We start from the raw sequence: 20282 nt of genomic DNA, 5'->3' as shown, positions 1-20282 counted from the left end.
AAGAGAGTTCAATGCATCTAGAATTTCATCCCATGCTATGAAAGTAGATGGAATGGTCTCTTGGGTAGTGGCATTTAGCTCGAGAGAGCAAATCCCGATCTTTATCTTGGAATCCCCAATTTCAAAGGAAATATGAAATAGATTCTCAACATTTAGCACATCCCCGCATGTTTGGTGAACCCCGAAATCCATAACCCTTTCCAATTGATTATCTCCTCTTGCATATTATTTGTCTTTGAATTTATTTCATCTTGTTTTGTTTCTTAAAACTCCAAAACCACAAAAACAATCCTCCAACTCTATTTTCACCATTTTCCTAGTTTTGGTCGATTCATAGTTTAACCGCACTAAGTCCTTGTGTTCGACCCCGTTACTATATCATCCGTATATTTGCGGATTCATTGTGTATCGGATTATAAATTTAAAACTCGTCACACAAGTGATCATAAGACTAAATTAGGAAAAGATTTCAACAAATGATTGTCTTCCCCGATCAAAAATACGAGATTTTTAGGCAAATAAAGATCTAGAAAGACACCATCAAGGTTGCAAAGCCGGAATTTTTACCTGTTGGAAAGACATAACATCGGAGTTAAATCTCGTACGCTCTCCTTTATCGCATTTTATCGATTTGGACACGTTGGATATTGAGATTCCACTGGGCAAAAATATCTCGTGATTCCCAGCTAAATCATCGTCAATATCAATTAGTCGCAAATAATTAGAGTCGCCTTGATGCAGAAGAAAATGACGTATTTCAACCGTATATCATTAGCTAAATCATAGCCACGAACAATAGTGTTGGAACTATGGATCAAGCTCACTTGATGCAGAAGAAAATGACGTGGGAAAGAGATATGGAGCAGTTTGTGGTGGTTTTTTATTACAGATTTTAATAGACAAGTGTTATGATTTTTTTCATTAGTTTGTGTCGGTTATCAAAAGGCTCTATAAAGAGCATGTATTAATGGACAAATAAATTATTGCAGAGTGAAGAAAACTTTTGTGATCCTACTCGTAGAGAGTAGTTTGTGTGGATCCTTTTGTGAGTGTGTATTGATTAGTGTGTTTGTGTATATGTTGTGTTTGAGTAAAAATAAATAAAGAGTGTTTAAGTTTATAAAGTTATCATGGTATCAGAGCATTTAATGGTCTTTTTGGGATTTGTGGGAGTATGGGTCAGAAAAAACGATTTGATTTCGGGTTTTTGTTTGGGTTTGAGAGAGATGAGAATCGTTGCAACGAAGACGATTCCGGTATGGGCCGAAGAAGCGATGGTGCAGAAAATGGTTGTTGATGAACAATCAGAGATTGATTTGGTAAGATTTTTTGCGAAGGCTGTGTTTTCTTTAATACAGTCAAATGTGTTTGTTTTAAGGAGAAAAAAAGGAAGAACGAAGATGAACCAGAGAAGATTCGCGGTAACGGAAGGCAATGATTCTGGGACATCGGAAAATGTTGTAAGTTCGTCGGGTTTGTAAACCCGGAAATTGCGGACTCGAGAAGGGGCAGCGTTGCACTCGAGAGACGTATTGGAGAAACTGAGATGGAGCAGTTTTGCACTCGTAAAAACGAAGTTTGTTTTTTGTGATGTGTAGATCTTGATCCAAGGGGGAGTGTTGGAACTATGGATCAAGCTCACTTGATGCAGAAGAAAATGACGTGGAAAAGAGATATGGAGAAGAAAATGACGTGGAAAAGAGATATGGAGCAGTTTGTGGTGGTTTTTTTATTACAGTTTTTAATAGATAAGTGTTATGGTTTTTTTCATTAGTTTGTGTCGGTTATCAAAAGGCTCTATAAAGAGCATGTATTAATGGACAAATAAATTATTGCAGAGTGAAGAAAACTTCTGTGATCCTACTCGTAGAGAGTAGTTTGTGTGGGTCCTTTTGTGAGTGTGTATTGATTAGTGTGTTTGTGTATGTGTTGTGTTTGAGTAAAAATAAATAAAGAGTGTTTAAGTTTATAAATTTATCAAATAGATCCGATGGCAACTTCAGCTGCTTTCGAAGCTGGTAGCCGAAGTGCCATTCTTTCTTCAGTGCAACACTTCTATTTTGCCCAAACCAAAATCAACACAAACAGAATTAGAGATAATTGATCAACAATTCACCATCTCTCACCAAAAACAGAGAGGAAATAAAAAAACTCAACCAAATAAGAATAACACTCGATGCAAACAGTGATCACAAACAAAACCCAAAAATCAAAACCTATAAGAAATTATAAAAAGCCAAAACCCACCATCCTCCAGATACTTCCATGGCAAAGCATCTAATCTAAATAATCAAACCCATGTCCCACAAGAAAACGGAGGAGGAAACTTCAAAACACTAATTCTAACAGAATTGACAGGAAAAAGCACGAATTCAGATTTTCAAGTTAAAGAGCAAAAGCAAAATATCGAGCTCAAGTTCTACCGTTTTACGAGCATCAATCGGTTCTCGAGGGAATTCCGATCAGATATCAACGATTGAGCTCAAACCCACCATCTCTACGAACCCCGAGAAGAATCCAAACACAGAAGCAGCGGCAGACGCAAGTCGAGCTTCACATTTTATGTTTGCAGAGCCACAGATTGGGCATTTTACTCGGATGACCAACATGGGTCACAGTAATTCCACGGGTACACCACAAAAAATATAACACATTAAATTCTCTTCGAAAAGACGATATTACCCTTAATGAAATCGTGTAATTTGTCCATTCAAAAAGGAATTGTAATTGCGACATCATAATTCATTCTAAATATAGTTGTAACTCATTCTAAATGAGGTGGCAAAAAATACATTTTTCAAATTTAAAAATAACTATGTTTTTTTTTAGATCTTCACTTGTTATGCAATCATAAATACTTCTTTTTTTAGTCGTATACTAGTTATATAACAACCGTAATAAAAGTCGTAAAAAAATATAAAAGAAAAGATATTTCAAACCTTTTAGTGGTGTACCTGAGAAATTGTTGCGATCCAAGTGGGTCATTTGAATAAAATGCCCCCCACAGATTTCGATCGTCCGGACAATTTTCACAAACCGGAGAAAACTCTATTTCAACTTTAATATTATCCAACCAAATTACATAAAAAAAAAACTTTAATATTATCTTTTCCATAAAAATTTCCAATCAATCTTATTCCTTTTAAAAGGCAAAAAAAATCCACAATAAAAAATCGAATTATTTTTATTTTAAAAATTAAAAGATTATGAAATACAATATAACAAAACAAAAATATCATCTTACATATAAAAAAATATTATCTTACTCTTTTATTATAATTGACACAAAGATAAACTAAAAAACAATCAACTATTTTAATTATACAAAAACTTTTAAATTTTAAATTTATTATAAAAATTAATCAACTATTAATTTTAAACCAAAAAACCGTCAACTATATAATTTGTTAAAAAATAAGTTTTTACTTCAATTTCATTATAAAACCACAACTATTAAATTTAGTAAAAAAAAATTATACAACTATCTAAATTATTCAAAAAAATGTTTTATTTTAAATTTGTTATAAAAATCTATAAATTTTGAGAAAAATATATAATAATTATATAATTCAAAATATAATAATAAAAACCTTGATATTATACAAATTTATCACATAATAATATTTAAATTTTATATAAATATTTATACAAATCACATTTCGCATAAGAAATTTAAATACATTTTTAAAATTAAATATGTTTTTTTTAGAATAGAATAAGTATATTTGCATAAGACTGACTGATGCGTTGGGGAGTAGCTTCCTCATGACTTGTGGATTGTGTGATGCAGAAGATGAGTCACATAATCACTTATTCTTCGAATGCTGCTACAGCGCTGCAGTATGGAGTTATTATGCATGTCTTTGTTGGCCGAACCCACCGATTAACACGCTACAATGCTCAGAATGGATCAACAACCCGGCGAATGATGTCAACCACAATAGGAAGCAGATTGCCAAGATTCTTTTGCAGGTGACAGCTTAACCTTGTGGAAGGAGAGAAACAACCGAATATTCCGAAGCCAGCGGAAATCGATGGAGTACACGAGGTGGAAGGTGGATCGTATCATGCGGACGAAGCTGCTCTCTCTTACGAGGAAGTCGAATGATGATGGAGTATCTATGCTCTCAGATTGGTATTTTCTTACAATGAATATTCGCAACTAAGAACAATTGAATGATGTCTTTTGAGGAATTATTTTGACCACTTCTTCATGAATTCTGGAAAATTTTTATATACAATCTTATAACTGATTGTAATTTTTTTGGTATATAATATAAATCACATTCAACCAAAAAAATTCCAAATGTCGTGATAGATGACTAAGAGAGAGAACGTATTTCGATGTGAGAGAGAACATGTTTCGATGTGGAAGGAAGAAAAGTCTAACTGGTGGTCAAAAGTCTAGGCCTTTAAAATTTTTAGAGAGTTTCTGGTAAATGGAGATCCTTACATAATTTACTTTGATTTGATACGATTTTAAGTTATCATGATGACAATAATGACAAGATCAAAATATATGACTCTTCAAACCACTATCTTGGGATTGTATCGTTTTGCCTGTTTGCCCATCTCCAAAGTAAAACCTCCTCCACTAAATACTAATATTGACATGTATGAATCTTGAATCAAAATCAAATTATCCAATGATTTAAAAACGAAATCAAATCATGGCTACCATCATATTTAGACTAAAATCTGTTTTACAGTATCTTGTATTTACCATTATTTGTTTATATGGATTTCTGAATTTGATATATAACCTTGTAAATGTGGAATATTGCGATTATTCAAGCGATTCTAACTAACGATAAAATTAGAAATATTGATTTTTTTTGTAGTAAATCACAGATATGTGAAAACGGGTGACAACGAGTCCAACCCAATCCATTACGAGCCTATCTTAAGAAAGCTCATTTAATGATTGGATTGAATGGGTTTATCCACATGAATTATCTATTAATTGGGATAATCCAATGGGTTTATGTGGATCTGACCATTGTTAAAATTATATATTAATTTATAGGGAAACTCTAAAAAAAAGGGCAAACTCTTAGGATGTAAAAAAAAATAGAAGTTTTGATTTCACAAAAAATCTAAATATTCAGATGTTCCATAAAAGTACATTAATTCTATGTTAATGTCATAATGTAAAGAATTTATTTCTAAACTTTTTAATAGATCAATAGAAATAATATATAGTTCTTTCCAAAACACTTTTTTTTAATAATGATGATGCTGAAAAATTGAATGTCGTTCCTTGAATAAAGTATTAAACCAACAAACAAATTTAAAAATCGTAAAATTGATCATTCTTTTCTTAATTCATCAATAGTGGAAATAACTTTTGATTTTTTAAATATAAATCTAATTAAAAGGATAAAAATATATTTTATTTAAAACTTTTCTAAATTTTTTTTTATCTGATCGATTGTTAGTTTCACAATACATAATATAAATTTTGATTTAACCTTAATATTATCTATCTTAGTTGTAAAATAGTAATATTAAATTGATCTATGTTTTGTCGAAATGCTTCTAATTCTACGCTGAGTATTGAATTCTCCAAATTTTATAGTGACCCTAAAATAATACATATAAAATTTTTGATATTTTAGATGCTCCCAAAAATGCACGGGGAATACCGCAGGGAATAAATCTATCCAGGGGTACAACAATAATTTCACAGCACGGTTTTTTTGCATTTCTTTAAGCATTTCATTTCCAAATCTACCACGACGAGACAAATTCATGCACATGTACATATTCGTCCACACACAGGCGTGCTGATATATCCATGTAAAAATGAAATATATATATATGTGTGTGTATATATACTCAGACATGGATAGTCACAAAAACAAATTAACACACAGAGAGAAAGAAACGCATCAAGAGAGAATAAAAGATGAGTGGCTATTCAAAGATCGAATCTGCCAACTCAAAATCCGACCATGCAATGGCAGATCTGCAGATCCAGAAACTGAAACTTGGATCCGAACCGAAAACTGATGGAACGACAGAAGAATCGGAGACTCAGAAGCCGAGGCTGAACAGGAACAGATCGGTGAATGTATTTCCGACAACGGTGAAAAGGGCCTTGTCGATGAGAAGATCGTCGTCAGTGTCGGAGAGGTACTGTAGAATCCATGACCGGAACTCTGCCGCTTGGCCATTTCCATTTCAAGAAGAAGCCGAGGAGGAAGAAGAAGATGGTGAAAACAAAGAGAAGAAGAAGAAGAGAAGAAGCAAGTTCTTGAAGGCGTGTAAGAGATTCTTTGGACTATCTTAAAACTTCAGCTTATCTCTCTTGCCATGTTTTTCCATGTCATAGATCTGTTTTGGTATTTGGATCGATATTCGCATTCTAAAGTTATATAATTTCATTTTTCATAGAGGAGAATATATGGTTTAATAAGTGAACTTTACATCGTAGTGCCCCGATGATCAAGTTTTCTAAATCTACCCCCACCTAGATCTCTACGGGTACTTGAATATGACACCTATATGCGGACAATATATATATATATATATATATGAAGACAATATGACACCTCCTAAATCCTGTTTTGTGTTTTGTGATACCATCAAATACTTTTTTTCCTAGTGTTTTAAGATTCTAAATAAGTTTTTAAAGAGATGGATAATGGTCATCAAGCTTTCGTGTTTTTAATTATCAGCTGACATTTTAATTTAGAAAAACTATATGCATACGACCGTCCATGATTTGCAGTGCAGTAGTAATCCTTTGTAAGTATAATTTAGAAAAACCATTATAGGGCATGTGGAAGTCTTCCCTAGAATTTGGAGAGTGGTGATAAGATTGTTGAGGGACTCATTGCAGTCTCGTCCTCTAGTTGCAAGATCGTCAAGGGCTGTCCAATCTTTGTCAAAGTAGCTAAGATTTTCAATGAATTTTCACGTCTCGTGATGTAACTACACGTTTAGTAGTAGGATGGTGGCATAGGTAGCCTTTTGGTCAATTGGATAGCCAAGACAGATACATCTCATACTTCTCGGATCAAGTTTAGAACGTTCCCTTTCATCTCCTCTTGCAAAACACACCACAAAAAATACGTAAATGATTAATGGAATCTTTTTGGTTGTATAATAGCTCTACATGAGATTGATCCCTGAACACTTGTGTAGGTAGTCTATTGATGAGGTAACACAGCCATTTTCACCGCATCATTCCAATATATTTTTGGAACATGACTGTGAAAAAGAAAAATACGCATATATTTTTTTGTTTGGATATATATAAATCAAATCTAAAAATAAATAGTTTATAAAGTGAAAATTATTAGATATATTTTTTGTAAATCAAATTGAAAGAAATAACATATTCAATAAATATAAATTTTATACAATAAATATAAATTTAATCTAAAACCCAAATATTTAAGAGTAACTTTAATTATTGATTAAAAAAAATCTAAAAAAACAGATTATGAAGAGTCTTGCATTGATATTCATAAACAAAATTACCCAGTAACCCTAAGTTTTGTTAGCGACCCTTTTTTTCACCTGTTTTTAGATAGTCATGCGGGGCTCTCTCATCTGAAACTCCCTTCCTGTCGCGGTGTCGCCTGTCATCGTCGTCTTCCTTCGCAGCGAGTCTCAGACTCTCCAACTTCCTTTCCCAGTCAGTATCTCTCTCGTCGGGAGGAACTTCTGAAATACCCTCAATGTGCTACAAGGACTTCTAGTGGTACCTCCTCTTGAAAAAAAAATTTCAACTTCTATTTTACCCTCTTCATTGACAAATTACACAAATACCCTTTAGACATTAATTTAAAAAATTTTAAAAAACCCCCTTTTTTTAGGGTTTCTCTTTCTTCAAGAACGGTTTCTCTCTCCTCCTCTCGCCATTGTCGAGTAAACGCTCTCTCTCTACTGTGTTTTCTCTCTCCTCCTCATCTTGTTATTTTGTCTTCAAAATTTGTCGAATTTGGACAAAATCACGGGCAAATCAAGGCGAAATCAGTGAAGAAAGTGGAAATAGGTAAGTTTGTGTCGAAATCTCAGTTTGTTTTCATACACATTGATGGTTGTTGCAGTTTTTTCCTTCCAATTGTTGTTTTTTCTGTAGTTCTATCGTTTGTAATCAAAGATCTATATCGGATCTGCATTTTGGATGTATTCCGAGCGTCAGGGTCACACAGGTTAATTGTCATGAAGGTCAACATGGGTATATGGGTCACAATGATCATAATGTGTAGAACACTTATATGGGTCACTATAGTAACAAGACACAATGGTCACAATGTGCACAATACAAATAGATTAGGGGTTATATGGTGAAGTGGTCACGCGGTCACACCATTACAGGGTCACTTGGTCACATGGTTCACGAGTCATTAGGAAAACCAGTCACATGGGTGACAATAGGAACAAAGACACAATAGTCACAAGGTTGCACGATCACAAGGTCTCAAGGTCACATGGTCACATGGTCATATGGTCATATGATCACATGGTCACATGGTCATATGGTCATATGGTCACATGGTCTCATGGTCACAAGGTCACAAGGTGACATGGTCACATAGTCACATGTTTCAGAATGGTCAGATTGGTAATAATGGTCACATGGTCACATAGTCACATGATCACATAGTCACAATGTTCAGAATGGTCGAATTGATCTTCGTTTTGTAACTCTGTTTTCCAGTGGTATAATGGATGGGCGAGACGAGAGGTCAACAATTATATATTTTCTATATGGCAGTGGTTGGATACAGAATAAGAATGGGGAATATGAATGGGAAGGAAGGGTTATGGAAAACCAAAGATTCTTATTCTTTTGTCCCCCCTTGGAGATGACCTACAGTGAACTTGTTCGAGAGTTATGGTCGGAGATGAAGGTGGATAAAGATAAAGTAGAGATCAGGCTGAGCTATTTACCAAATGTAAAAGAAAACAGAAAGCCCACCTACCTATGGAATGACAAGCATGTTCATATTTATCTACTGGATAAAATAAATGGAATGCGAGGCATGCTTTATGTGAAGATAGATGAGGTACGGGTGAAAGGTGAATGTGAACAAAATGTTGAAGAAGAACCTATAATTTCTGCTGGTGAAAGTGGTGTTGGAGGTAGTAGAAAGCGAGAGGGATAGATTATGATGATTGTGTTATGTTGAGCCCTAATTTTAAGAGTAGAGTTGGGAGTAATAATGTGGCAGAAGTTATACATCTTTCTGACAGTGAACATTCTAGTGGTCTTAGGGATGTTATAGTGACTGAATGTGATGGTGATCGTGATGGTGGTGGTCATGATTTGGCCCTTGAGGTAGTAGCAGACTCTCGGTTTTCGAATTCTGTATTCAGTTTCAGTGATGGATTAAATATCACAATTGGCCATGAGTTTGACAATAAGGAAGCAGCACAAGAATGCAAGGGTGCAGCTATTGGTCGTTTTCGTTACACTACACTGGCATCCGATAAAAAGTTGTGGGAAATAAGATGCAAATTTGCTGAATCGGGCTGTAATTGGAAGTTGCGGACGACATTGATTTTAAACTCGGAGCGTTGGAGGGTAAGAAAACACAATCCCATGCATAGCTGCAAACCCGTATCTGAAACAAGTGAAGCTTTGAGGGGTACAAAGAAATTGGTTCGGGATTATTTGAAGGAAGAATTCCCCGGTAAACTTGACAGTACGCCTTCAGCACATGAAATTGTAGACAGGGTAAAAGCCAAGTACGGTACAACCGTAACATATTTGACGGCATTACAAGGCAAATACAAAGTTGAAAGTGAGATTCGAGGTGATTCTGCAGAGTGTTGGGTTTCCTGGGATCTCATGAGCGAATCTAATTCCTAAGAGATCGATTCTAGGGTTTGCGTAGCGGATATAAAACAAAATTTTTAATGAAACCCTAGAACCATGCTACTATTGAATCATAGAAACATTAGAACTCTTACCTCAATCGATCCGGGGCCTGTATCAATTGATCTGTTCGTCCGATCACTCTAGGCAGGAAGAATACCTCGCCCTCTACACGTATCCACACGTCGGGATGGATTCCAACACCTTGGAACTTGTCTGCTAGGACTAGAGATCTCGATCTCTCTTGTGTGCAAGGTTTTTGGAGGCTTAGGGTTTTATTTTTCTTCTTTTTTTTTCTTCTTCTTTTTTTTTTTTCTTCACCTAAAATCCTAGAAGACATTCTCCTTATATAGACTTTCCAAAAATCCTAATTTGACAAGGAATAGATTACTAGGAATCCTAATCTAATTAGGTTTCCTAAACCTATTAGAATTCTAATCTCATTAGGTTTCCTAGATGTAATAGAATTCTAATCTCATTAGGATTCCTATACATAATAGGATTCCTAATCCCATTAGGATTCATATTCCAATTAGGAATCTCAATCCAATTAGGATTCCTAATCGGGATAATTTAGCACACGTACTTGTCCATCCCTATTGTGTGTGACCCTGTAGGCTCATCCGGAATAGCAGTAAAACGCAGAATCTCCATTCCGGTAATACAAGTCATAGGCGGTCTCTAGCAAGACACTATAACTACCTATCTCGAATAGAGTTTGTTTGTGATCATACTAAAGCCAGTGATTGGCGGTCTCTAGCAAGACACTATAACTACCTATCTCGAATAGAGTTTGTTTGTGATCATACTAAAGCCAGTGATTATTCCGACTGATGATCCTTTTGTATCGCGATATCATATGTCGAACATAAGGCATGGACAAGCCACCTTATCTGATTCGACTGCATTCTCGTTCACTGAGTTCGACTGTCTGAAATAGACGACGTTCGTCTATAGTGCGGCCACACATTTCTACAGTCTTGCTCACACGAGGGGCCCAGCGATATCTCTCTCTTTTACGAGAGGTACAAATCCCGTCTTGACTATCTACAATCCAGTACATGATTCGTTTCGTACCTGATACACGCCTTTATAGTCCTCCTGTTACGCAGGACGTTTGACGTATTCAAAGCACGCAACTCCTCATGTTGGATTCTGTAGATATCTCAGGTCTTAGGATCCAATCATGGAATCGTCGTATGAGATTCAAGTCATGACGCTAGTCCATGTGACAATCTCATGCGGGTCAGTCCAGTATTCCGTTCTGCAACGAATACCTATGATTGTGATCGTATCCAATACCTATGATCATCTATGTGATCATCAATCACACATCATACTAGTCTTATTATGTCGTTATTCCCATAATGACACAAGACTAGGGAGTTTAGTATCATTCATAATGATACATGGATTTCATAACAGATCTAGCATGCAGGAACATGTAATGAACAAAATACTCTCATAAAAAAAAACATATAGAAAGTATCAATACATCGAATGTATCTGAACAAAGCTCATAATCAGTAAATCATAGAGCACTAAACCAACACAGAGCATTTCAGAAAGCTTCCTGGGTGGTTGCATATGTTGCAAAAGAGAAATTCCAGAACAATTGTCGGTCTTGAGTTGGACAAAGATGGCAAAAGTTTCAAATATCTCTTCTTCATATTGGGTGCAGCGGTAAGATGATGGAATTAAATGCGTAAAGTGGTTGCGATTGATGCAACATTTCTCATGGGACAATACAAGGGTACATTGGTTGTTGCAACGGTACAAGACGGTGACCACCACCTATATCCGTTAGCCTGAAGTGTTATTGACAGAGAAAAAGATGCATCATGGAGGTGGTTTATGAAAATGTTAATAAAGGCAATCCCAGATGGACCTGATGTTGTCGTGATTTCTGATCGACATAGGAGTATAATAAAGGCCGTCAGCGAAGTGTACAAAGAGGCAGGGCACGGATTTTGTGCGAGACATATAGCGCAAAATTTGAAAGTCAAGGTTAACAGAGGTATGGGAAGGAAAAGTTCGAGACGTGATACCGTTGCCGAACGATTCTTCAAATGCGCGGAAGCTTATACGTTGAACGAATTTGAAGACCTGTTTACTGATATGAAGGACAGGTATGAGGTTTTTTTAACCATTATTACCTAACCTAAAATTTTGATTATTTTGAAACATGTGACCGTGTGACCATGTCACCATGTGACCATGTGACCATCGTCAATGTGACCATGTGACCATGTGACCATCGTCAATGTGACCATGTGACCATGTGACTATTTGTATATTGTGATCATGTGACCATTGCTTATTCTGAACCATGTGACGATGTGACCATGTGACCATTGTGTAGGTATCCCAAAGTTGCGGAGTATATGCAGAAAGAAGAACTTGATCCCGAGAAATGGGCGAGGTGTAAATTTAAGCGTGAAAGGTACAATTTATTGACAACAAATGCGGTGGAATCAATAAATTCTGTAATGAAAAAGGCAAAAAGATTTCCGGTGCTGGGCCTTCTGGATATGTGTGTCTCCAAAACCGTAGAATGGTTCGATAGATATAGAGTGGAAGCAGGATGTGCCGATGATTCACAAAAAATGACACCGCATGTTGACAAAATGTTGCATGAGAGGTATGAAATTGCATGTACGTATGAAGTCATTGTGCTAAACACTGTTACAGAGGAGTTTGAAGTGACGGGTGAAAAGGGTAGAAAACACTTTGTTAGCATTGAAGATAGAACGTGCAACTTTAGGGTGTTTGATATCGATAAGATCCCATGCAGCCATGCAATTGCAGTGCTTCATAAGATTGGTAAAACGGGAGACATGGCATCTTGCCTATCAAGAAACCGTATATCCGGTTCCCGATTGCTGTGAATGGATTATCGATGACCTGGATGTTGCAAATCTTGTGGTTATGCCTCCTATAATGGATGAGAAACGACCATGTGGGAGGCCTAAACAAAATCGGTATCCTGGTCCTGGTGAAGCACGGAAGAGAATCAAATGTGTAGCGGGAACATCAACATCGACAATGTCAGAGAGAACGACTATTTTGGAGTGAAAAACATCGACAATGTCAAAAATCTGTATAATAATTGTGTGGTTTATTGGTATTATGAGGTGTTACAAAATATTTGTATAATAATGTCAAAGAACTTTGGTTAATGATGTTGTAATGTATTTGTATAATGTAATGATATATAATCTTGTGTTTGTATAATGTAATGATATATAATATTGTGTTTGTACCATGATAAAGATGTATTATTGAAGATGAATTTTGACATATATCTGGTTTAAGTTAGACACTATATGAATTGACTCACGTGAGACAACGTTGTGACCCATTGTGATCGGCATGTGACCATGTGACCGAAGTGCAATTTTGCACTATGTGACCATTGTGAGCGACTGTGACCCGTGACCAAAATGTGTTGATAAATATAGGCCAAACTTGAATTTTAAAGCTTGGGAATGGTTTATCAAAGTGTATATATCAAATATATAGTGTTAGAGGCAAAATTTAATTTTATTTAAATGGGTTTGTAGAAGAAATATATCAATTTTGCCAAAATTACTCATAAAACAATATGAACCATATAGGAACACATTTGGAATACCAACTTTGAAACCAAAAAAATTACAAAACCCATGTTTTATTATTCAAAACAATATAAAAATAGGCTTATGAGGGATGTGTGATATTGTAGACTGATTAAATTGACAAAAATCACATGGATCGAAGGTTGTGACCGGTTGTGACTGACTGTGACCCATTGTGACCGAAATATGTTGTGGGACCCATACAAAGAAACAGTCAGAATCGCCAGATTTTTTGTGTTTTATGGGTTCCACTTTGAATATTCAACCCTATATTTATTTTCCTTCCCAAATTTTAACCCTAAAATTTTTCCCTCCCAAATTTTTCTCTCCCAAATTTTAACCCTATATTTTTCCCTCCTAAATTTTAACGCTCAAATTTTTTCCTCCCAAATTTTAACCCTATATTTTTTTTCCTCTCAAATTTTAACCCCAAAATTTCATCTATTAAATTTTAACCCATAATTTTCGAAAAAAACATTAAGAATCCGAGATTTTTTTTCAACTTAATACAAAGAAACATAAATATAAATACTAATAAAAAAGATAATGTCAAACAAACAAAAGTAGTCTTAAAAAGGGTTCAAAATAACATAAACGTAAAAAGGGTTTAGGGATCGTTCACTCTCTCTTCTTCCTAAACCTCTGAGGCTTGCCATTAGCGAATATTGCTGCTGCTAGTTGTTCACGGATCAGCGTGACATTGTCATTGCATATCAACGGTAATAGCATCCGCTCTTTGGCAAGGCAAATGGCTTCGATGTACTTCACTGCGAAAACCCTGCATTCTTCCCCATTCTTTTGGGGTACGCCCTGCACATACTCAATGTCCAATACATCTCCATCAGCGAAAGCTTCCGACCCAGTGAGGCAACACAACTTCGGAATGACATGACAGAGTTTTTGAACTGCCTCTTTCGCCTTTTCATGCAGTCTGGCTTGGCAATCGTAGATTTGCAGAGTTTTCTCACTGAAATCCACTTTAATGGCAATCCAATTGCAACTGATTTCATCATTGCCAAATCAGAGAACATTAGGCACACTCACGAATCCCTCGTAGCTGATCAACGGCGTCCCTGTACAGCCAATAGGAAGCCTTTCGTTGAAGTATGGTTGTAGATCGCCCAAATTTGTCATATCTCCCGATTCGGCCCATGTATTGATTAACTCTACAAACATGGTGTCACACACCAAGTAATTGCATCCAATGAAGGTCACGGGATTCTTCATAACGCGGGTTCGGAGTTGGTACATCGCCTCATCCATGTGCTACAGAATAAAACAATACATGTTAGTAAATACAATCAACATTAAATCTTGAGATTCTGTGACCATGTGACCTTGTGACTGTGGGATCGTGATCGTGTGACCACGTGACTATGTGATTGTGTGACTGTGTGATTGTGATTGTGTGACCGAGTACACTTACAATATCTGTGAGTCATAGTTCGACTTCCAAAAGCGTCTCCCAAAAACTTGGTTCCCGCTCAACATTCAACCCTGACTTCCACAACCTTTTTTCTTATGGCTTCTTCATAAATTCCCAAAGAGCTGAAGCCCTTGGTCCATCGCATTCAACAAAAGATTGATTCCGGATAAGGAACTTACCACTACTGTGAATGCGCTCAGGATTCCACACATACTCCTTTTCTCCAACAACCTCTTTCTCGGTTGAATCCTCAGCGACCTCAGCAACTTCAACATCCTTTTGGCTTGTACTGATGGTGACTCTACCTTTTCTTCTACCCCTACTTTTTCCTCTGCCTCGGTATGCATGGGATCGAGTTCTTTTTGCAGGGGGCACTTGATATTGGATCGACATAGGGACTTCTCTTGGTCGGACCATCAGCGACTTTCCTTTTACTCCTTTTCAATGGTGTTGGGGGGATAACTTCTGCTTCAGGTTGTGTGACTATCTCTTCGTTAGGTTTGTCAGACATTACATCATCCTCATTGGCTTTATCATCATCTGATGCATCATCTTTATCATCATCTTGATCATCATCTTCTTCATCTTCTTGATCATCATCTTTATCATCATCTTCTTCATCTTCTTCGTCATCTATATCATCATCTTCTTCATCATCCCCATCATCATCTTCAGAATTGTCACCATCATCATTATCATCGTCACCTTCAGAATCATGACCTTGAGAATCGTAACCTTCATCCTTATCATCATCACCTTCAGACTTGTTATCACCTTTATCATTATCACCATCACCTAAACAAAAAACGATGAATATAATTAAATTAAATTCTGTGACCATGTGACTTAATTACATTGTGACCGAAACATTATTCCAGTACTTACTTCCTACTTGTGCAGTAATAGTAGCCACAATTGTGTCAAGTCCCGAACACCCTTCTCCTTTATGTGCATTCTTGGGCGAGACAGCCATAGGAGTCCCATCTCGAGACTGCAATATAAAGTCTTCTTCCTCTCCCTTATCGTAATATTCATCAGTCCCAACAGAATCTATCGGACTTGTCGGTTTTGCTTCTTCATACCTTGGTTCTTTGAATGTTGGGTTCATCCTCACATTGCCCAGATCTATCATACTTGTCGTCAACCCTTCTGTGTGTCGGGGACTTGTCCTCAAAATTACGGGCTCTGTTGGATTCTCCGTAACTTGATCAGAAAGGAGTCCAGCGTCCTTGAAAAGCCATCGAACTATATCTCCAATAGAATTGATGACTCGGCTCTCAGACGCTTTTATTTCCAGCTGTATATATTACTTAAGTGCTTCAATATGTGACAGCCCCGTTACTCCTTGACGAAAAGCCCTCTGTTGTTGTTGATGTTGTTGTTGTTGCCGTTGTTGCTGCTCTCGTTCTTGTACTTCTTCTTCTTCATCTTCTTTCTCATCTACTTCCTCTGAATCATCGTCTATCAATACTTTGCGCTTACCCTTCCTTTTCGTCTCCAATGGCTTTCTGCAATGCAGCTCTGCATCGCGACTCTTCTTCCAACATATGCTTTCCGGGTTCTTTTTCAGATGTTGCATCCAAAATTGAACATTTGCATCTGTATCTCCGACAGTGCCATTTTTCCTTCGGAGTTTCACTCGAGAAACTTTTCCGTATCTGATCATTGATCTTTTCAAATGTATATCATCCCCACGGAAACCTTTCGCAGAACTCCAAATCATTCACCATGTCCACCAAATCATTGTTGATACTATCTTTTGTGGTGCCATGGTCCAGAATCCCTCCGAGTATCATCACCATGGCTAATTTCTTCCGATCAGCAACCTTAGCGATTGGCGTCTTCTCAAGTTGTCTAAGTCTGTTTTGCTTAGACACTTTCCGATTCCCAAGCATCTTCAGTCTGAACTTGTCTTTCCTTTTGTACTCCCACCCTGGCGGATATTCACCGCATTTCAATCCCGATATCAAGGCGTGTTCCACGATGGAGTACCTGATGGGTACTCCATTGACGACAAACCATAGCTCGCAATCGTCCTCGACCAACACTGCGTGGTTGATGAGGAATGCAGCAGGTGCCATCTTTAGTGTCTCTTCGAATTTGGTATGAAACAGATGCTGAAACTGTGACTCTTTGCTAAAGTACATCCATTCCTCGTTTGTTAGTAGGTCTTTTAGCTTCTTCAGTGTCTGAGCCGGGTAACATCTCGTATTTATCTTCGGGCAAAACTGAATTTGATCAAGTTTGTAGATATACGGCGACTGCAAAACATCAAACATTGTGACCTTTGAGACTGTGACCTTGTGATTATATAAACATGTGACATTGAGACCTTTGAGACTATGACTTAGTGACTATACAATCGTGTGACACTGTGACCTTTGTGACTGTGACCGTGAGACCATAGCATTTGAATCCATAGGTCATCCGATTCCTCATCACAATCTATACATCCATCGACCCATACGGTGTTGTGTTCTATATCATTTCTCTTATTTGACTAAAACTCATCCATTATGACCGAAACTTAACTATCACACTCGATTTTAACCATAAAGTTTCAAATCAAAATTCTATTTCGAAATCCCCAAATTTCAAAAATGCCCAAAACCCTAACGCTCTATCCTTCAAATTTCCAACCCAGACTTCAATCGAACAATAACTGTGTTCATCTAACTCCGAAATTTGCAAAGAAATTGAAGTTTAACTTACCTTATGTCCATCTATTTCTTCTATCTCCCCAAAGAGAAACGCTGAGAGAAAATGAATTTTGGGGCACAAACACGAGAACGGTTCGGTGGTTTTGAGCGAAAATCGTTCCGAGAGAGAAGACGTGACTAAGAAAAATCGACAGTTTTAGGAGAGAGAGTGCAGTGAGGAGAGAGAGAGAAGACGTGACTGAAGAGAGAGAGACATTGCGTCTTTCTTTATTTTTTTCAGTTTTTTTTTTAAATTTGTTGGGTTTTTTGGTCTATTCGTAAATGTTTAGGGTTTTTTGTGTCATTTGTCATGAAAAAAAGTTTTTTTTGTTCAATTTTTTGTTTCAAGGATACAATAGAAGTTAGGATAGCAGTCAAAGGGTATTGTAGATATATTGCCCTCTCGTCTCTCTCTCGCCTCCTTCCTTCTTTGTTCTTCATCTTCGCTGGCAGTGGTCGACGGTCTCTTCTCCGAATGTGGGGGTTGCACTTGCTCTTTGCAACGCGGTGTCACGAAACTTGAAGTTAAGACAAAGAGATGATGGCCACATATCTAACATGAGGTTCAATGTCTCGTGCCATTGGTAGCACAAACACGAATAGCCAATCAAGATGTGTTGATACAGTTGGTGTTTCTTCTGGCAGGTTCTTCTTGGAAAGAAAATTCCTATATGGTCATTAGGTTGGTTTCTATTAGTACTTCTGATTGGGGAGGTTTGTTGTTTCAATTCATCTCCTCCTTTGTTTCGTATGATTGGAGATAACCTTTGTACATAAAATTGATACAAATGTTTAACACTTAGGTCTTTAAATTTATGTTTTTCCATAAATTGATTAGATTTAGTTCAAATTTCTTTTTCAGTTATCTATGGAAAGGAAAATATGAAGTTTTTCTGTTCCAGTGGACAAATAGCTTCTCTGTAATATTTCAATGTCAATTCATTTAATATTTTGCAAAAGATTGTTCTCATGTTTTTTGTTGTATTGAGCTGAATTTTTTTCTTTGTACTAATTCGATAGCTACTTTTGTCAGGTAGCCCTTCACACGCCATTTTCATAATCACCATGGAACAAAAGAAGATATCAAGTAGTTGTTCCACAACAACGGATGATTTTGGTGGTTGATGTATTGTGTGCAAAACTTCAACGGATGAACTTAACGGGATCAAACAGGGTAAAACATGTTGGAACTGGAGGAATGCATTTGAAAGAAAGTAATTTGGCTTGAAGTTATAAGGCTTTTTTCTTTTCTGCTAAAGCAATAAGATGTTGAATTGTAATTGATGAATTGATTTTGCGTTTTTGCACCTTTGAAGGAATTCACATTAACAGAGACCTGTTAGCACTTGGAAATGTGATTAGTGCTTTACGTGATATTAAAAAAAAGAAAGGTAGGTGTTGATGTTCCATATCGTGACAGCAAGTTAACCCGTTTGCTCAAAGTATCAGTTTTTATTCTTCTTGGACTTTACTCACATAAACACTATAACAATATACTTTCGTTATTGGTTAATTCTTAAAAATGAATGAAGAAGCAAATTTTATAATCAATTTTGTAAATTTTAGGATTCTCTTGGTGGCGATAGTAAAACTGTGATGATCAGTATGATTTTCTTAAGTCTTGCCAAATAATTAGTTTTAATGTAGTTCTTATGATGTTTTAATCTTAACTTGTGTTGTCTTTTGATCGGTGCAACTTGTGTCAATCCTGCTGATACGAATGCCGAAGAAACATTGAACACTTTGAAGTACACAAATCGTGCACGCAATATTCGAAATAAAGCATTTGTATGTATATTTATCATTTTTGCTTTTAACTAGTTCACGAATAATCTATACTTTCACTGACCTTGTAATCTATGTTGTTTTAAAAATTTTATATTAATCGGGATCCTGCAGTTGCAGAAATGCAAAGGAGGCAGAGCCAAATCGAGCAACTGCAAATAGAACACTTGTGTGCATCTGATGAATATCAGATATTAGTTCTGAAGAAAAACGTTAAAATATAGTGTTGGTGTTGTGAATGTTTACTAAAGTAGTATCTTTTGTGTTTTAGATTCTTAAGTAAAATGTATCTTTGCTAGAAGCAAGGAACTATGAATTGCAAAAAGAACTCTTGTGTGCATTTGCTGAATATCAGGTATTAATTCTTAAGAAAAACTTTGAAATAATGTTAAAAACTTTGAAATAACGTTGGTGTTTTGAATTTTTGCTAAAGTAGTACCTTTTGGGTTTTAGATTCTTAAGCAAAAGGTATCCTTACTAGACTGTAAGGAACAATGAACTGCAAAAAAAACTCTTGTGTGCATTTTATGAATATCAGGTTTTAGTTCTGAAGAAAAACATTGAAATGTAATACTGGTGTTTTGAATTTTTGCTAAAATAGAGGAAACCATTTTTGCTAAAGTAGAGGAAACCAGGATCGCCGAGGTTTCTCTTTTTTTCTCTTATTTCGTTTTCAAATAATCACTTTCAATTTTGTTTGAGTGATCACGGAAACCATTCGACATTTACGTCTCACTGTTTTGCACAAAGACCGAGTGCACACTTGAACACTCAAATAAAATTGAAAGTGATTATTTGAAAGCGAAATAAAAGAAAAAATAAAGAGAAACCTCTGCAACTCGGGTTTCCTTTAGTTTCCTTTGTAGTTCGTTGTTCCTTACTTCTAGCAAGGATACCTTTTACTTAAGAATCTAAAACAC

At 36.3% G+C, this 20282-nt stretch overlaps 2 protein-coding genes across 4 annotated transcripts; one reads left to right on the top strand and one right to left on the bottom strand.

The window, feature by feature from the left end:
• Nucleotides 1-5707: 5707 nt before the first annotated feature.
• LOC104809151 lies at nucleotides 5708-20264 on the top strand. Of its 2 annotated transcripts, XM_010535046.1 has the most exons (3): nucleotides 5708-6266; nucleotides 12198-12278; nucleotides 12630-12999. In XM_010535046.1, exons 1-3 carry the CDS (start codon nucleotides 5909-5911, stop codon nucleotides 12908-12910), a joined length of 720 nt encoding a protein of 239 aa, XP_010533348.1. In that variant the 5' UTR covers nucleotides 5708-5908; the 3' UTR covers nucleotides 12911-12999. The 2 variants fall into 2 exon arrangements, with proteins under 2 accessions (XP_010533348.1, XP_010533349.1); XM_010535047.2 differs by lacking the exons at nucleotides 12198-12278; nucleotides 12630-12999 and adding an exon at nucleotides 18611-20264 and having other exon boundaries at nucleotides 5709-6266.
• LOC104809152 lies at nucleotides 14006-15460 on the bottom strand. 2 transcript variants are annotated; one of them, XR_771090.1, is made up of 2 exons: nucleotides 14879-15460; nucleotides 14006-14718 (listed from the first exon to the last, which is right to left on the bottom strand). XR_771090.1 is itself a non-coding variant. In XM_010535048.1 (2 exons), exons 1-2 carry the CDS (start codon nucleotides 15223-15225, stop codon nucleotides 14473-14475), a joined length of 414 nt encoding a protein of 137 aa, XP_010533350.1. In that variant the 5' UTR covers nucleotides 15226-15460; the 3' UTR covers nucleotides 14006-14472. The 2 variants fall into 2 exon arrangements, 1 of the variants encoding a protein (XP_010533350.1); XM_010535048.1 differs by having other exon boundaries at nucleotides 15058-15460.
• Nucleotides 20265-20282: the final 18 nt, after the last annotated feature.

The sequence above is a fragment of the Tarenaya hassleriana genome, unplaced genomic scaffold, assembly GCF_000463585.1.
Source record: "Tarenaya hassleriana unplaced genomic scaffold, ASM46358v1 Cleome153, whole genome shotgun sequence".
Classification (NCBI taxonomy): Eukaryota; Viridiplantae; Streptophyta; class Magnoliopsida; order Brassicales; family Cleomaceae; genus Tarenaya; species Tarenaya hassleriana.
Note: the sequence above shows the minus strand (reverse complement) of the source record. Positions and strands in the feature narration are given on the sequence as shown.

Bases quoted from the DNA above. Each gene is read 5' to 3' on its own strand.
- LOC104809152 (XM_010535048.1), bottom strand. From the start codon at position 15,225: ATGCATACCGAGGCAGAGGAAAAAGTAGGGGTAGAAGAAAAGGTAGAG. The intron at 14,719-15,057 runs GTAAGTTCCTTA...TTTATTCTGTAG, and splicing joins TGAGCGCATTCACAGTAGTG to CACATGGATGAGGCGATGTA.
- LOC104809151 (XM_010535046.1), top strand. From the start codon at position 5,909: ATGAGTGGCTATTCAAAGATCGAATCTGCCAACTCAAAATCCGACCAT. The intron at 6,267-12,197 runs GTAAGAGATTCT...ACCATTGTGTAG, and splicing joins AAGCAAGTTCTTGAAGGCGT to GTATCCCAAAGTTGCGGAGT. The intron at 12,279-12,629 runs GTACAATTTATT...GATCCCATGCAG, and splicing joins TGTAAATTTAAGCGTGAAAG to CCATGCAATTGCAGTGCTTC.